We start from the raw sequence: 18,627 nt of genomic DNA, 5'->3' as shown, positions 1-18,627 counted from the left end.
GGACAAGATAGTTCTTTGTTGTGGGAATCTGTCCTGTGCATTGTAGGATGTTTAGTAGTATACTGGCCTCTGCTGAATAGATGCCAGTAGCATCACACACCCTGCCCTGAGTAGTGACATTGCCAAATGCCACCCCCTCCAGGGGGTGTGGGGGGAATCATCCCTGGTTGAGAACCACTGTTTTAGATATATACAATTCTATTTATAGATGAAATGGTAAACCTGGTATTCTCTACAAAATAACCCAGTGAGGGTGAAGAGATCAGTGGCTGGGGTATAAATAAAATAAGACTGGTCATATGTTGAAGCTGGAGATGGTTCACTATACTATGTTTTCTATTTCTATAGATGTTTCAAGTTTTTCAAGTTTGAAATAATACGAAGTTTAAGAGAAGTATTACAATGCAACAAGTAAAGGTTTAAATCCCAGAAGAATGAACATTAAGGTTAAGAGTTTTGATCTATGTTTCAAATTCGGGAAAACATTTTGAAAAGCCTCGATGAAAATAAAGTCCTTTCACAATTGTAATCTGGGTTTCTGAAAAGCCCCAGGGCTGAAAAGTAGGCGGCAGAGGAACTTAAGGTCCTGGCAGGAAAAATAGTTACAACTGAATCTATGAATGCCCATATGAATATTAGCTTACATTCACTAAAATGAGAGAGATGGCTTAGCATAGTCTTTGGATGCTTTAGAAGGAAAAAACTCTAGCAGACTTTAGTCAACACAGGTGAGTAGATATTTCTAGGTTATAAAGCGTTATCTCTACCCATGGCAACTTTGTACTTAAACACCCTATAAAAACCCCTCTTTAATGGATATATAAATTCTGTTCTGAGGAACAGGTTTTTTTCTCTTTTTAAAAAAAAATTAATTAATTTTATTTTTGGCCGCGTTGGGTCTTCGTTGCTGTGCATGGGCTTTCTCTAGTCGCGGCGAGTGGGGGTTACTCTTCGTTGTGGTGCGCAAGCTTCTCATTGCTGTGGCTTCTCTTGTTGCGGAGCACAGGCTCTAGGCGCGCAGGCTTCAGTAGTTGCGGTGCGTGGGCTCAGTAGGTGTAGCTCACGGGCTCTAGAGCACAGGCTCAGTAGTTGCGGTGCAGGGGCTTAGTTGCTCCACGGCATGTGGGATCTTGCTGGACCAGGGCTCAAACCCATGTCCCCTGCATTGGCAGGTGGATTCTTAACCACTATGAAACCAGGGAAGTCCTGGAACAGGTTTTCTTTTATTCAGCATCCTTACCTCTTTCAAGGCTTCATTGTAAATGATTCTATTCCTAGGCTGCTTTCCACTCCCAGCCCCTAGTATTCTCTTTTTCTAATTATTTCTAATGAGAGTGACTAGAGTTATACATATTCTAGAACTGTAGTTTTTACAATTATGGAAAAGGTACAGAGAAGTAAATCTATACATACTAGACTGGTAGGTAGGGAAGGATTTCCATAATTTTCTTTTCTTAAAATGCAGGTACTTACATCTTCAGGTAAAGACTTTACCAATTCACTATGAGCCATAGGTTTGATGCTCAACTGATGGATAATCTCTCGTTTAATCTCATCTGTAGCATTTACCTGTCCAACTCCAGGACTAAATCTCTCTCCTGTCAACAGTGAATAAGTACATATACACACACTTAACAATCATAATACTTATAAGTGATATATATTTATAATTCATGCAACACAATGTATTTTTCTTTCTGTGCAATGGGAAAGCAATGTCTGGTCTGGCAACAAGGTAGGGTGAGAGCAGCACTTAACCATCTTTGTGAGTCTCTGACACAATAGGTGAGTGTAGTCTTCAGCAACAGAGAGAGAACTCTGGTTGCTGTTTTGAAAAAATGGGATCAGAAGGTGGGAAAGGATTTGAAGTAGTCAAGAACTGGTACAGCAGTAGCTGTACTAGCAGCCTAGGTAGGAGGGAGAGCCTTCCTTTGTCCTTTTATCTAGTGGCAAATAAGATATCACCTTCTGAGACCTTCTTCATTGGTATTACCTCCTGACAGTAGCCAGGATTCTCTGCTCTATGGACTGTAGAGAGACTGAAATAGTACGGGAGGTGGGAGAAAGTAAAGGATAAAAGAATAGGAAAGATGGAGGCAACAGGACTGAAAATTTAGGTAATAAGAAAAAAAACTCTGTGTCTATTAGCCATAGGTCTCTATTAACTTGGAATTTTCATATCTGAAGTCAAGAGGACACTTTTGTACCACAAAACCATGGAGAAAAACATAGCTAAGATATAAAGTAACTGTAAATAGCTCCTAAATATCCTATTCTTGTTTGCTGAATTCTCCTGTCCCCCGTTTTATTCCCAACACAGTCTTCTAGTTTATCCTGCTTTAGCAGTTGTCCTCTCTCCTTCCAAAGGACCACAGTGCTGTTTCTCTCATCATTACAGTAACCAGAGGGGAGATAAAAACAGACACCCTCATCTCCTTCCCCTAAAACTGAGTAACTGCTCAAATAGAGGAAACAGTTCAGATTCTAAACTATTTGATACCACAAAAGTCAATATAATACATAAATGTTCCAAAAGATCCAAACTTACCAACAAGCATTATAATGAGGTATAGCATTTCTTCTATTAGAGTGTTGTTCTGCTGAACTAAATCCTGTAACAATCGGGGACAGTGGGAGAAAAGTTCACAGATAATAAGAATACTGTATTACCTCAGATGATCAAAATAACCAAAAAGAATGAAAGATGCTTCTCTAACAGTGTGTTGTGGTCTCATAAAGCATGCTCTTACCTTATGAGTAGTCTCAGAACTAATTTTTTTCCCATAGTCTGGAGTACTGAAAATCTGATGAAGTTCAAAGCGGCTAAGCATTATCATCAGGAAATGATTTGGATCCATCATGGAGACACCTGTCTTTTTTTAAAATGTTTGAGATAAAGGAAAAGAGGAAGGTCAAAAGGGCTACTAAACAACTAGTGAGAGATATTTTGGCTTGCACAAGAGGAAGCAGCTAACTCGTTCATCAATTCCAATAAAAGATGAAAACCCATTTAGCCCCAATCTCTACTTGTGGTAGCTACAAGTGTGGACAGGGATCTATGCTGGTAAAACAAATCAAAACAAAACACTCGCTAAACCCACATGTCATAATCCCTATAAATTCAGTTCAAAGATTTGTGTCAGGGCTATCTTACCACTGCCAGGTGTACGGACAGAAATGTGGTATGGTAATAAAACTTCTAGCGTTTAAAAAAATATGTATCATATTAAACTCTTATCAAGAACTCAAACTAATTTTTAGTGATAAATGCTATACTAAGTGAAATGACAGCTTTTAAATATTATCTTGTATAGTTTCTCAATCAACTTGAATTTTAATTTATCTTGAACCAATAATTTTTTTTGAAATTTACATTTTGTAACTTTTTCTATAATTTCTAAATCCATTCAGCAATAATATGGAAACACTACTTTGTGACAAGCACTGTGCTATGTAAAATGGACATAAAAAGGAACAAGATAGAGTTGCCACAGTTTAGTGTAGGGGACGAAAAGTAAATAGGCAACTACAATCCAGACTTATGAATGCTATGGTGGGGATAAGCATCATGCTATGGGCCCTCCCAAAAGGGACACAAAGCCACATTTTAGTGTGTCAGGGAAGGCTTCCTAGAGAAAGTGACTCTAAACACAAAGACACGCAGGAAAATATTATACATGGTAAACAGAAAAGGAAGCGGGTGGGGTGGGCAATCTAGGGAGCAAAAGAAATAAATGTGCAGATTTTAAGACTTAAGGGAGAGTATGACAAATTCATGGAATTTTAAACATAGCTAAGTACTGAAGCCCTTGAAAATCAGTTTGAGGGATTTGGGTCTTCAATCAGACGACAGTGAAGAAAGGATGGCTTTCAGGTTTCTGACTCTAATAACTACAGATTGTTGAATAATTCACTAAGGTAGGGAAACCTCAAAGATAGGAAGAAGGTATGGAGGACACAAGAGGAGTTATTTTGAATGTGTTAACTGTGAGATGTGTCCAGGAAACTAGATGTAAATGTTCTATCAGCTGTTAGCCATATGAGTTTGGAGCTTAGTAGATAAGAGCTAGGCTGCAGTTATAGATTTGAGAGTGATCATAAATGACTGGGTCCTGTGGAAATAACAAGAAGAAAAACTCCCCACAACCTTTAAATTTAATGCTTTTTACCTGAAGCATTACTATATCCTTGTCAAACATTTCACGTCTGCATTTCACATTGTGGTAGTAATAAATCTAAAAAAAAAAAAGTAATTATATTGGGTAAACAGGTTTTTATTTGTGCAGTTCCCTCCTCTCCCCACTCACCAAAAGAGCACATGGGGGCTTCCCTGGTGGCACAGTGGTTAAGAATCCGCCTGCCAATGCAGGGGACATGGGCTCGAGCCCTGGTCCGGGAAGATCCCACATGGCGTAGAGCAACTAAGCCCGTGCGCCACAACTACTGAGCCTGTGCTCTGGAGCCCGTGAGCCACAACTACTGAAGCCCAAGCACCTAGAGCCTGTGCTCCGCAACAAGAGAAGCCACTGCAGTGAGAAGCCCACGCACAGCAACAAAAAGTAGTCTCTGCTCGCCATGAATAGAGAAAGGTCACGTGCAGCAACGAAGACCCAACACCGCCAAAAATAAATAAATAAATAAATTTATTTTTTTAAAAAAAAGAGCACATGACTCTTGTGCATGTGAGCATGAACACGCAAATGTGCACACGTAATGTGGTTTCCCCAGCAGTTAATGCTATCTTAGTAGAGATTATTTAATTAGAAATCTCCAGATTATAGTAGTCACTCTACGGTTCACATTTTGCAGCCAACTTTCTGGGTCTCCTAATAAAGTTCCTTCAGTGAGATTTATTATACCTATCAAAAACAGAAAAGTCCTATACCAAGCCTTGGTGAGGTTTAAAAATTAAAACCTCAATTTCAGAGCTATACTAACAGAACTTTTATCTTTTAACCCAGTTTAATTTAAGTAAGTGAAATCCAGACTTTTTATGTTTTAAAGATATCCAACATTGTTCTAAAAATGACTGCAAGTGAAAATAAAGCTCATTTCTACTTTTGATATTGTTTCTTAACAAAATATGAATAAAAGCTCTAAAAAACCTTTTGATTTAAGGTTACATTTCTTTTGTCAAACAGTTTTTTAAAAAAAAATTCTTTTAAGGTTCGTTTCCAGGGGCCACAAACAGTTTTAATATAGAGGACTTTCAGCGACTAAGTACATTGAAAATTATAACCTTCATAGAAGGTAAAGAATGGACTGAAAACTCTTGGTAGAATTAAAAAACACTTACTTGATTTACAAGAGAGAAACCATTTCTTCTCCACATTCCTGCATGTACTTGGGCACATAAAACAAGGCATCTAAGAGGGTGTTCTATCAACATGGGTGGGCTAAGTTCACTCTGTGTATACAAAAAAACCACAAAAATCTCAACTCTATAAAGAAGATTGGTTTATAGGGATGGAAGCTTTATATAAAACACAAGTCAAAATTATTTTAAGGTATGTTTGTGTGATAGTTAATTTTATGTGTCAACTTGGCTGGGCCATGCCATGGTACCCAATTTTTGATTAACACCAATGTAGATGTTGCTGTGAAAGCATTTTGTAGATGTGATTAGTATTTATATCAGTAGACTTTGAGTAAAGCAGATTACTCTCCATGATATGGGTGGGCCTCATCCAATTAGTTGAAGGCCTTAAGAGAAAAGACTGAGGCTTCCCCAAGGATGAAGAAATTCTGCTTCCAGATTGCCTTTGGACTTCAGACTGTGACATCAACTCTTAAACTCTTAGCCTGCCAGGTTGCCGGGCTTATTTCAAACTTGCCAAGCCCCATGACTATGTGAGTCAATTCCCTACAATAAATCAATCTCTCTCTCCTTCTACACACACACAAACACACACACACTCACTCACTCACTCATTCACTCACTCTTTATTGGCTCTGTTTCTCTGGAGAACCCTAGTAGTTTGTTTCAAAGTGATTTCAAGTATGTAGAACATAGTAAATATTTACTTTTATTTATTTGTTTGTTGATTGCTGAAATATAGTTGATGTATAGTATTATGTTAGTTTCAGGTGTACTACATAATGATTTGATATTTGCATACATTATGAAATGATCACTGTGATAAGTCTAGTAACCATCCGTCTCCATACAAAGTTGTTATGATATTATTGACTGTATTCCTTATGCTGGATATTATATTCCCATGACTTATTATCTAACTGGAGGTTTGTAATAGATATCTACTTTTAAATGTCAGCACTACTTACTAGAGGTAGGAGCTCTGGAAATTTATATGCCACTTCACTTTTGCTTACCAATACATGCAAACCTGCATGGAGAACAAATAAAAAAGTATTTCTATAAGTGAAAATAATTCAGATTAAAAAAAAACATAAATATTCACTCAACTTTATAGCTAACTTCTTTTCTGTTTCTCTTTGTGAACCTATCATGTTACACATTAAGATATAAAATGAATTGCACCCATAAATGAAGCTTTTCAATTGTTATTCTCATGAACCTCAGAATTAAAGGCACACTTGAACTGGAGTCTTAATTACAGGTACCAACATACACTGATGACATTTTACAGAAGTAAATGTTAGACATACAAACATAGCAAAAGCAGCTACGTGACTATCAAAGCAATCTGTATACCAATTTTAAGAGTCGTATTCCACTGGATCATGGAGTTTGTTCCATTTAAAGTATAGTAGTGAGAGATCCTCCTGGCAACTGAACAGAGAAACTGGCCATGGAATTCATGGTCTGCACTGATCCTGACCTCAGAATTCAGTTCCCCAGAACTTCCAGTTTAGGATCAAAGCCTCTTTAGTCCCTAACTGCAAAGGGCTCTTTTATAGCTCAACCTTAGTTAATTGTTAACTAAGAATTAATTGTCCTGTTTATGTTGTTGTCTAAACAGAGAATGCTTTTTACAATCTTATTACCCCAATTTGGGACTCACTCCAACCTGCTGATTAAAAGGTTATCAATAAATAAGAAACAGCTTAGAGAGAGAGGAAGTATAGGGTGGTTTCAATTTATTAGTGATCACTTAAGTGATAGACCAATTTGAATCCTAACAACACAGACTTTGAAGCTGGGCTGAGATAAACAATAAAACATGTGGTATATGTAGTTAAGAAGTCTGAAGAGGCATTATGGTATGGTCATTACAAACATGGTTTCTGGTGCCAAACTACCTCAAAATCCCTACTCTGACTTGTTGCGGTGTGACGCTAAGCGAGCCACCTCCATGTCTCAGTCTTCCCATTTGTGACAAACCTAACAACAATACCCACCTCATAGGCTGTGATGATTAAATAAGTTAATGCATGTGAAACTCTCAGAAAAATGCAGTGTAGGTACTAACAACAATACCCACCTCATAGGCTGTGATGATTAAATAAGTTAATGCATGTGAAACTCTCAGAAAAATGCAGTGTAGGTATTCAATTAATGTTAACCACAAACAACAATTTAAAAGACAATTTCAGGGTTCTCTTTTAGGGAGAAATGCTTTACCTGCAAGTAAGCGAGAAACTGGGAGGTGAATGCTAACTTTTTCTTTGGAAACACAGTATCTGATAGTTTCCACTGAATGTCCACAGATGCTTAATGTGACTGGCTGTTCACCATCAGTAAAACCACCATGACACTGCGTCAATACAGCAAGGCATTTCTTGTAAGCTTCAATTAATACCTTTTCCTAAAAAAGATGGTTTTCTGTAAGTTACTCAAAGGTTTCTACAACATTAACCAAGCACCTCAAATTCAACGATGTATAAGTACTTCAAATATCAATATGGGCAAAATTAAACTTAGTCTTTTCTTCCCAACTTGCTCCCTCTTCCAGGGCCCTGTCTCAGTAAATGACATCTTTATAGAGCTGTAGAAATCTAGAAGTCATTCCAAAGTCCTCCTTTCCCTCATTCCCTATTTTTTTTTTTAATTGAGGGATAGCTGATTTACAATATTACATTAGTTAGAGATGTACAGATAGTGATTCAAAATTTTTATAGATTATATTCCATTTACAGCTATTTTAAAATATCAGCTATATTCCTTGTGCTATAGCATAATCCTTATAGCTTATTTATTTTATACACAGTGGTTTGTACCTCTTAATCCCCCCTATCTTGCCTCTCCCCACCGGTAACCACTAGTTTGTTCTCTATATCTATGATTCTGTTTCTGTTTTGTTATATTCACTAGTTGTTTTTTTTTTTAGATTCCACATATGAGTGATAACATACAGGATTTGTCTTCCTCTGACTTATTTCACTAAGCATAATACCCTCCAGGGTCCACCATGTTGTTGTGAATGGCAAAATTTCATTCCTTTTTATGGCTGAGTAATATTCCATCACACACACCTACACACTCACACCCTCCCACATCTTCATCCACTCACCTACTGATGGACACTTAGGTTGCTTCCATATCTCGGCAATTGTAAATAATGCTTTAATACACGAAATTTTTTTTTCTCTTTCTGACTTACTTCACACAGAGGAATGGATAAAGAAGATGTGGTACATATATACAATGGAATATTACTCAGCCATAAAAAGGAAATTGGGTCACTTGTAGAGACATGGATGGACCTAGAGACTATCATACACAGTGAAGTGAGTCAGAAAGAAAATAATGCTGCTATGAACATTGGGGTACATGTATCTTTTTGAATTAGTGTTTCCGTTTCTTCAGAGAAGTACCCAGAAGTGGAATTACTGGATTATATGGTGGTTCTATTTTTAGTTTTTTGAAGAAACTCCATACTGTTTTCCACAGTGCACCAGTTTACATCCATACTAACAGTGTACAAGGGTTCCTTTTCTCCACATCCTCGCCAACATTTATTATTTGTGGTGTTTTTGACGACAGCCATTGTGACAGGTGTGAAGTGATAACTCACTGTGGTTTTGACTTGCATTTCTCCAATGATTAGTGGTGTTGAGCATCTTTTCATGTGCCTATTGACCATCTGTATGTCTCCTTTGGAAAAATGTCCATTCAGGTCTTCTGCCCATTTTTTAATTGGGCTGTTTGTTTTTTTGATATTGAGCTATTTATATATTTTGGATAATAACCCCTTATTGGGCATATCATTTGCAAATATTTTCTCCCACTCAGTAGGCTGTCTCTTTCCTTTGTCGTGCAAAAGATTTTAAGTTTAATTAGGTCCCATTTGTTTCTTTTTTGCTTTTGCTTCCTTTGCCTTAGGGGACAGATCCAAAAAAAAAAAATGTTGCTATGATTTATGTCAAAGAGTGTTCTGCCTATATTTTCTTCTAGAAACTTTATGGCTTCAGTCTTACATTTAGGTCTTTAATCTAATTTGAGTTCATTTTTGTATACGGTGTGAGGAAATGTTCTAATTTCATTCTTTTACATGTAGCTGTCCAGTATTCCCAGCAACACTTACTGAAGAGACCATCTTTTTTCCATTGCATATTCTTGTCTCCTTTGTCGTGGATTAATTGACCATAATGTGTGGGTTTATTTCTGGGCTCTCTGTTTTCCTCATTCCCGGTTGTCCAGTCTATTACCAAGCTGGCAATTTCATCTAAATTTCTCTCAAACCTGACCACTGATTATTTCCAGTAACTCAAAGGAAAGCCAACATGTCTCCACTGAACTCCCTGCTTCTACTCTTACCCTCCTCCATCCATTCTCCACACAGAGTAACTTTTAAAAACATGTAAATTGGATCATGTCACTTTTCTGCTTGGGAGTCTCAAATGGCATCCCACTTTAATTAGAATAAAATTCAAACTTCTTTCCATGGCTTCCAAGGTCCTGCAAAGCGAGGCACCTGTTTACTTCTCTATTTTCAACCTCTGTTCCGACCAGAGCCTTCTCACAGCTCCTGGATCCGTACTCGTTCTCATCAGAGAGCATGATGCAGCTGTCCCTCAGTCAGGAATATTCTTTACTCTTTGATCAGTTAACTCTGACACATAGTTCAGATCTCACAGAAGCCTTCTCTGACCTCCCAACTTACACAAGCTCTCATCTAGATTTTATAGCCAAAGGAAGGCCAAAATAATTTTAAGACATAGGACAAATGTACCAATAGTAAAATTTCATTTTTGGATAAATTTATAAACTCCATTTATATGCTCAAAATCTTGACAGGATTTTATATATATATATATATAAAAGGTAGTAACATAAAAGAAGAGAGAGTGTGGATTATATCCTCCTTTATCTATCTTCTAAGGTTTCAGAATTTGAACTTTTACTGAATATACAAGTGAAAGCAGAAAATATGCTGTTTTATGAACATATCACCACTATCCTCTCCAAACTGCCTCAGATTTTACTTAGGAAATTGTTTATCTCTGTCTCTCCTCCATTTATCTCCTATCCCTGACCCCAGAAGAGACTCACATCTAAAGCACACCAGTCCTGCATCATTGAAATGACATGTGTTAATTTCATTTGCAGTGTGAAGGCTGCTTCCCACTCTGGTTCCATTTCAATATGCTGTCCTACTTGACGTGTAACTGGATCCATTCCCTTAAAAGGAATGAAAAGATTTTTAAATAAACTAAAATTACATCCGTTCTTTTACATCAAAACTTAAGAAATAATGCAGAAGAAATACTGATTACAAAAACATATAAAGTAAAAGTTCTAACAGGAAGTTTCAAGTAGTATGAGAAGTCCAACTTCTTAAATAACACGTTTATATAACATTCTCTAAAATTTTATAAATTAAAAATCCCAGTAAAATATAGAACAACTTATTTTAGAGGCAATCTTCTATATGTTTTAGACAATAAAATGTATATACTTCACTGCAACAATCCTTCAAATCCCTTTTTAGCTCTATCATCCATAGAAAAAACTGTCAGAAGAAACTTGGCAGACTTTTAAAACGCTACTGAATTTATAAATATGTTTTATAATATACTAAAATAAAATTTTTATATTTATTTGTAATCTGTAACTAAAAGTTTTCATAGGGCTTCCCTGGTGGTGCAGTGGTTAAGAATCCACCTGCCAAGGCAGGGGACACGGGTTTGAGCCCTGACCTGGGAAGATCCCACGTGCTGTGGAGCAACAAAGCCCGTGCGCCACAACTACTGAGCCTGTCTTCCAGAGCCCGAGCTCTAGAGCCCGCGAGCCACAACTACTGAAGCCTGCGTGACTAGAGTCCGTGCTCTGCAACAAGAGAAGCCACCACAATGAGAAGCCCGCGCACCGCAACAGAGAGTAGCCCCCGCTCGTCACAACTAGAGAAAGCCCGGGCGCAGCAACGAAGACCCAATGCAGCAATCAATCAATCAATCAATCAATAAAGTTTTCATAGAGACCGAAAGAAAGCAAAACAAGAAAAAGATAAACAGCTTTTAACACAAAAGAATATAACTTTTTTTGAAACTAGCCTAACTACCCTGGTGCACTGGAACTGATTAAAAATAATAGAAAATACAGGACACTTCAAGTATTCAAAATGACCAAGGTAGATACTCTTTCTATAGGTACAAGGAAAAAAATAGAAGTACTATAATAAAACACCCAGAAACCACCACCAACATGGGAACTAGAATATATCCTAAAAATGATAGGTTAACTTTGCTTATTCCTTTCTTAAGAAAGCCAGACAGCTACTAAAGGAATCATAATGATATTCCTCAGATTTTCTGAAATGTCATCTATCTTTTTACAGTTAGGAGAATTCCCTGGCAGTCCAGTGGTTAGGACTCTGTGCTCTCACTGCCAGATTTAATTCCTGGCTGGGGAACTAAAATCCCACAAGCCTCGAGGCATGGCCCCAACCAACCAAACAAACAAAACCAAAACAACAAAAAACTGGTTAACTATACCAGTTTCTGCTTCTAGATTCTATTTTGTATACAGAAGTGTTTCCCAAAAGAAAATTAAATGGGGGGGGGGAGTTCTATACTATATCATATAAATATGGTATCAATGAAAGAAAAATATGGAAACATTAAGAAGACACAGTTTCCTAAATAACTAATTTGACAATACTTCCATGTAAGCATATTCAAAACAAAACCATCTGAAACCCCCAAGGAAAGAACATTAATGGTAACCAAAAAAATAACCAAATACAAAAGTACAGCAGATATCAGAACCTCTGCTGGGATCTCACGCATTCTACACCTTTCTAAGAGTTTCCAATTAAGAGGAGCTTCTTCTTTTTTTTTTTTTTTTAAGAGGAGCTTCTTGATCCAAATTGTAGCTATCCAAATTATTCTTTTAAAAATGTGCCCAGTATCGGGCTTCCCTGGTGGCACAGTGGTTGGGAGTCCGCCTGCCGATGCAGGGGGCGCAGGTTCGTGCCCCGGTCCGGGAGGATCCCACATGCCGCGGAGCAGCTGGGCCTGTGGGCCATGACCGCTGAGCCTGCGTGTCCAGAGCCTGTGCTCCGCAATGGGAGAAGCCACGGCAGTGAGAGGCCCGCGTACCGCAAAAAAAAAAAATGTGCCCAGTATGAAAAAAATGCACAGACAGAAAGGTATTTAGTTCAGTGAACTGAAAAAGGGAGAAAGTAAATGTTTCACTTTTGAAATGTGTCAGCTTATACATACCTGCATACATTTGAGTAATTCCAAAAAGGCATCAAATCCTTCTAGGAACTTCTGCCTCAGATCATCTGACCATTCAGTTGGTTTGCTAATTAACACATACCTGAACAACACAAAAACAGCAATGAATATATGGACAAACAATGACCTTTTATAAGTTGCAACTCGTTCAATAATTAAGTGAAAACTTACTTAAGATCTAAAATAAGGCTCTGAACTCTCCTAAACTTGAAGGCTTGTAAAGCAGTATATCGTTCAAACTGAAACCTGCCCTGCGCATCTCGATGTCTCAAATGATCCATAAAAGTCTTAATGATAATGGTCATTAGGTTTTCTTCTGTGATGAGCATCCGAGCCTAGGACAAAGTATATCAGAGTACATGGTAATAAAAAACTATTTACCATAAAGCTAAAAAAAAAAAGTCACCAACGTTGGTTAGCTCTTTCAGTTTAGACCTTTTTCAACACAGCTATGTAATATCATAAATGCATTTTTGTGTATTTCTAAATAACAATTACTTACTCCAATTGCCACGTGTATGAAGCAACAATTATATCACGGAGAAAGATGCCAGAATGTAAGGAGACAGATCCAAGGCTCATTATTCAAAGACAATTCAGGGTGGGGGATCTGAACCAGGCTGCAAATTTTCCTTAACTGAGACATTTAGACACCTATAATGGTATGGTATAATTATTCTAGGAGCCACAGGTTTATATCACAGATTCTGTAGAACTCAGTATGAAACTATATTTCCTCTTAATCTTAGTTGAGATTTATTTTTTTTGTTTTTCTTTCTATATATAGATATACATATTAATATATTTTTGAATAAGCAAATACACTTAAATGATGCAAAAAACAGGTAAAAAGTTAAGTCTCCTAGCTCCCAAAGTCCCCCTTGCAAAGGCAATTTCTGTTAGCAGTTTTCTTGCATATACTTCCAGAGATGGTGTGTATATTATACATGTATGCATATATACACACATATATACATTTATAGTACATGGATAACTGTTATTAAGTAGATGTAAGTATGGGTATGTATAATGATCTCCCCCCTGCCCAAAGGACAGCATATTATAAATACGGTTCTGCACTTGGTTTTTTCACTTGCTATATTTTGGAGATTGTCCCATACCAGGTCACATAAATTCCCTCATTCTTTTTAATTATCCCCAGTACTCTTTTCTATCATACTTTATTAGCCAGGCCCTTACTGGTGAGATATTTGGGTTTTTCCCAGTCTTATGCTATTTATCACAAAAGATACTGCAACAAATATCTACTATGTACAGTTGCAAGGATATTTATAGGATAATTTCCTAGAAGTGGAATTACTGGGTTAAGGTGTATATACATTATAAATTTTGACTGATATCACCAAACCCCTCAAAGAAGACAAAAGAATGCAGAAGTTAGATGTCTAAGAATATAGTAAAACTGTATTCTAATGTAGAGGTTAGGTTGTAAAGTCATCAGATAAAGAGAAAATCGATATAGTTAAACATACCTTTGAAAAACTCTGAAATCATCATCCCATTGCCAGGACTCAGGCCCCAAAAAGCTCAAAAGTCAATAGGATTAATTTCTGTTAATTTTCCTAGACAGTGAAGACTAAGTTCAAGTTCGAAGGAGGGGAGGTGTTGACAAGTAAAAGGATTTTCCTTCTTGTTTGCTATATTAGTCAATTTTGAGACAATTAAATGACTATATGTGATTTCACTGACCTAAGGAAAAACTCTGGTCTCGGGGAAAAGCTTTTACTATTTCGCCATCAAGCATAATGTTTGCTTTGGGTTTTTACTTTTTGCTTTGTCTTCAGGTATTTTATCAGATTAAATAAATTCTTTCATTCCTATTTCATTTACTATGAGGTATTTTTCGTTCATTTTAAATCATGAATTCAGGAAAAGCATCTAATATGATCTTTTCTCTCCCTTTTGTCTGTTAGTAAGTTGAATTACGCCAGTTGATTTTTTTTTTTCAAATGGTATACTACTCGTGTTAAGGAAATAAAACCAAACTTGGTTGTGATGTATTATCCTTTTTCTATATTGCTTGATTCAATCTGTGCAACCTCGTTTGTGAGAGAAATTAAATGGTAATTTTCTTTTCTTGTAATTGTTGGGTTCTGGTATCAAGGTTACAGAGGACTTAATTGGCAAGTATATTCTCTTTCTCTATTTTCTAGAAAAAGTTATATAAGACAGGTATTATTTTTTTCTTAAATATTTGGAAGAATTCTCCAGTATAGCCTTTGAGCCTGGGGACTTCTTTGTGAGAAGACTTTTATATTAATTAAAATTTTCTATTTCTTGTTTCTCTTCTAACGACCTGTGTTTTTTTCTTAGGGATTTGTTCATTTCATCCAAATTTCCAATTATATTGATTAATTTGATCCTAATATTGCCTATTTTCTATTTAAAATCTGTAAGATTTGTAGTTTTTTGTAGTCCTTTTTAAATAAAATTTTTTCTGTTTTTCTTATTAAACTTTCTAGAGATCTACCCCCCATCCCTTTTTTTTCAAAGAAAAATGTTTTTTGTACATTTACATTGTTTTATTAATTTCTGTTCTTTACTATTTCCCTTTTTCTACTTTCTTTAGACAAAAAATATAAGTACTTGTATTACAATGGCCTTCAAGGTCTGGCACTAATCCACTCCCATGTTCCCCTTATCCCCAGACTCAATGACCTCATGGATCATTCTCCTCCTCACTCACTCTAGCAACACGGGCCTGTTCTGGGTTCTTTCTTCCAAAATGCCAAGTGCATATTCATCTCAGAACTTTGCACTTGCTGTTCCCTCTGCCTAGGAAGCTCTTTCACCGGTTAGTCACATCACTTAGTCCCTCACGTCTCTGTCCAAACACTACTTCTCTGAGAGGCCTTTTTTGATAACCTTGTATAAAGTATGACCTTTCCATTGTCACTCTCTAACCCCTTAACCCGCTTTCCTACTTTACAGCACTTCTCAACACTTGATTTATTATAAATATGTAAATATTATATACATCTGTCTCTCCCCAGTTGCACTATAAATCCCATGGGAACAGGGTCTTTTGTTTTTTTTGTTTACTGCTATATGTATCTCCAGAGCCCCAAACAGTGCCTAGTTAATAAAGGTGCTAAATAAATATGCTCTGAATAAATGAATACATATGTTATTTTTCTAGTGCTTCTAACTAAAGGAGTCAGACAAGAAACATAAAAGGTTGAAATATCAGAAAAAAACAAAAATTATTATTTGTAGATTACCAGAAATTCCAAGGAATCAACACAAAATATCGGAGAAAATGTTAATAAGAAAACCAGCCTCATACAAGATGGATATATAAAAATCAGTAGTTTTCTCTTTTTTTTGCGGTACGCGGGCCTCTCACTGTTGTGGCCTCTCCCGTTGCGGAGCACAGGCTCCGGACGCGCAGGCTCAACGGCCATGGCTCATGGGCCCAGCCACTCCGCGGCATGTGGGATCTTCCTGGACTGGGGCACAAACCCGTGTCCCCTGCATCGGCAGGCGGACTCTCAACCACCATGCCACCAGAGAAGCCCAAAAATCAGTTTTCTTGCTTATTAGCCATAGTGAGATTAAAAATGTGAATAATTTACAATAGTGTCAAAAATATAAAACATAAACACTTTTAGGACAAGTTATGTTCCTGGATGGGGATACTCAATATTGCAAAGATATCAGTTCTTCCCATATTATCTATAAATACAACATCTTTTCAGTCAAAAACCCTAATGTGGTTTCTGAAATTGACAAACTGATTTTAGTTCTTCTCTTAAAAAAAAGCCTAAAATAATTAAGAATTTTTTTGAAAAGAATAATGAAAGAAGATTTAGCTCTATAAAATATCAAAATGGAATAGTAAGCTAATATTATTAAAACTCGGTACTGGCATGGAAATGGACAAAAGGATCAATGGAGGAGAGAAACAGATTTGAATACACATGGGATTGTCTCAGAGGCTTCTCAAACTCATCCCTGACTCAACTGAAAGCAACACTTTCCTTTTTTATAAGTTCTCATTCTCCACTTGGTTACAAAAGTCAGAAACCCAGAAATCACCTTTATATTTTCCCCTCAAACCCAACAACCAATCACTCACCAAACCTAATATTCCTCAAACCCAACGTGTGGCCCGTCAGTAGATTTCACTACTTACATATCTCTCACAACTTCTATACCCGCTGCCACAATCCCCACAGGTTTCCCACATCCACTACTGCTCCTGCAAATTTGTTCTCCAAATTACAAGCAGCATCATCTTTTAAAAATCACAAATGTGATGATATAAGTGTCACCTAAAACTCTTCAGTGCCTTCCAATGTTCTTAAGAGAAAAACCAAAATCCTTAATTTGGCCCCAAATATCTCATTAGTGGCTAAATAGACTTCAGACAGCTTCAACTGTCCTAGAATATACCCTTGAACATAAAAATAATCTGGGGAAAAAACAGTCATTAAAAAAAAGAAGCTGGAACATAATACCTTGTTAATAAAATAACTGTAGAATACTCTTAACTCCATACAATTAGGCCCTTGCCTATGTTTCTGGTCTCATTTAACTCCGTGTTCAAGGATCTTCGACCGTACTTCTTCCCTTCTCTTCCCTTCCCTACTTCAGGATTTTCTCAAGTGTTGATTCCTATGCATGATTTCTCGTCACACTCCTACATAAAGTTACCTTCCCTACAGAATCCTCTTCTGAACTGTGGGAAAAGGTCAGATCTCTCCTACTCTATCAAAACAACAGAATTCTTCAGTTTTTATTATAATTTTAATTACCATTTATGTGAGTCTTTCCCTCCCTACTGTAAGTTCCATGACGGCAAGGCCCATATCTGTTCACCGTTCATTCCCAAAACCTAGAATTGTGCCCAATAAATAATAGGTGCTCAGTAATTTTTTTAATGAATTAAATATTAATAAATTATTCAATAGAACTAAAACATAGTGATGTCTCCTGGAACAACTAGTGAAACTTAGTACAAGATCACCCAATCATCATGATTCAACTGCCTTAGTTACCCCTTCCCTTAGCAGGGAAAAGGAGGCTTCTTAGAATGTGAGATTATACACAATATGCTGTTTCTTCTTTTTTTGGCCGTGCCATGCAGCTTGCAGGATTTTAGTTCCCCGACCAGGGACTGAACTTACAGGCAGTGAAAGCACTGAGTCCTAACCATTGGATGGCCAGGGAATTCCCACAATATGCTGTTTCTAATGGATAAATTTGTTAAACTAATGAATTTAATTTTAACTCATCAGTTCAAAACCTCGGGGAAGTACTATGAGAAAGTACAGATTAAGTTCAAATGACTTTCCCCCTCCAGATTACACATTCAAAGATACATGTTCTAGTATGACTGAAGGCATCTGAAGTCTGATCACCCATTAATAAAATATTTTTCTATTCAGGAATATACAGATCTCAGTTCTCTATTATTTTAAGGCTTTACTTCTTCTAATGGAAAACAAGAAAATTCTTCTTAGTCTTTTAGTACTTACAAGTGAAGGGACTGTGAAAATCTGAACCGAGAGGTCTGCGATTGAAAACTCTCTGTCGTGGTCATCTGTCACATAATCACTCTGCAAACGCTCATAGTTCTATTAAGAAGGCAAAAAAAGGCAAGGAGTGCCAACTATCAGTTACAAAGAAAAGGCAAGCACTACTCACCAGAGTAGGTGCGGTGAAGAACTGGACAGACAGAGCAGTCACGGACACTGCTCGCTCGTGATCATCCTCCATAAAATCTCTCTGCAACTGCTGGTAATTCTAAACAACAAGGGGGAGATTCACCTCTAATCCACAATGACCAATGTTTAAGGATTATAATGAAATATCAGTGCTGGAGGAGTCAATAAGATATTCTATGAGAATGATAACTGGAATGTACCAACTAAACTCTGTGTAAATATCAATTCACTATACAATCTTCTTTAGCACAATGGCAGTTTGTGAGCTCAAATAGGAGTAACAGCTACTAAAATCCTGGGACGTCACTGTACATGGGTGGAGCCAAATCAC

At 37.0% G+C, this 18,627-nt stretch overlaps 1 protein-coding gene across 10 annotated transcripts in view; it reads right to left on the bottom strand.

The window, feature by feature from the left end:
• Positions 1 to 18,627, bottom strand: part of UBR2 (ubiquitin protein ligase E3 component n-recognin 2) — a 115,927-nt gene that overhangs the window by 43,457 nt on the left and 53,843 nt on the right. For 5 of the 10 annotated variants that reach the window (XR_007479754.1, XM_049716099.1, XM_033424003.2 and 2 more), the window contains 11 exons: positions 18,108 to 18,206; positions 12,778 to 12,941; positions 12,589 to 12,688; positions 10,418 to 10,546; positions 7,547 to 7,730; positions 6,286 to 6,347; positions 5,297 to 5,407; positions 4,170 to 4,235; positions 2,751 to 2,873; positions 2,549 to 2,612; positions 1,414 to 1,598 (listed from right to left, as the gene is read on the bottom strand). Coding sequence is in view for 7 of the 10 variants with exons in the window: in XM_049716099.1 (XP_049572056.1) it covers positions 1,414 to 1,598; positions 2,549 to 2,612; positions 2,751 to 2,873; positions 4,170 to 4,235; positions 5,297 to 5,407; positions 6,286 to 6,347; positions 7,547 to 7,730; positions 10,418 to 10,546; positions 12,589 to 12,688; positions 12,778 to 12,941; positions 18,108 to 18,206 (1,287 nt within the window). In the remaining 3 variants the exon portion in view is untranslated. Of the gene's footprint in view, positions 1 to 1,413; positions 1,599 to 2,548; positions 2,613 to 2,750; positions 2,874 to 4,169; positions 4,236 to 5,296; positions 5,408 to 6,285; positions 6,348 to 7,546; positions 7,731 to 10,417; positions 10,547 to 12,588; positions 12,689 to 12,777; positions 12,942 to 13,108; positions 13,261 to 18,107; positions 18,207 to 18,276; positions 18,376 to 18,627 lie in introns of those variants that run through there. The other 5 variants (XM_033424002.2, XM_004267599.4, XM_004267600.4 and 2 more) reach the window with 5 other exon arrangements.

This window comes from Orcinus orca, chromosome 10 (assembly GCF_937001465.1).
Source record: "Orcinus orca chromosome 10, mOrcOrc1.1, whole genome shotgun sequence".
Lineage (NCBI taxonomy): Eukaryota > Metazoa > Chordata > Mammalia > Artiodactyla > Delphinidae > Orcinus > Orcinus orca.
Note: the sequence above shows the minus strand (reverse complement) of the source record. Positions and strands in the feature narration are given on the sequence as shown.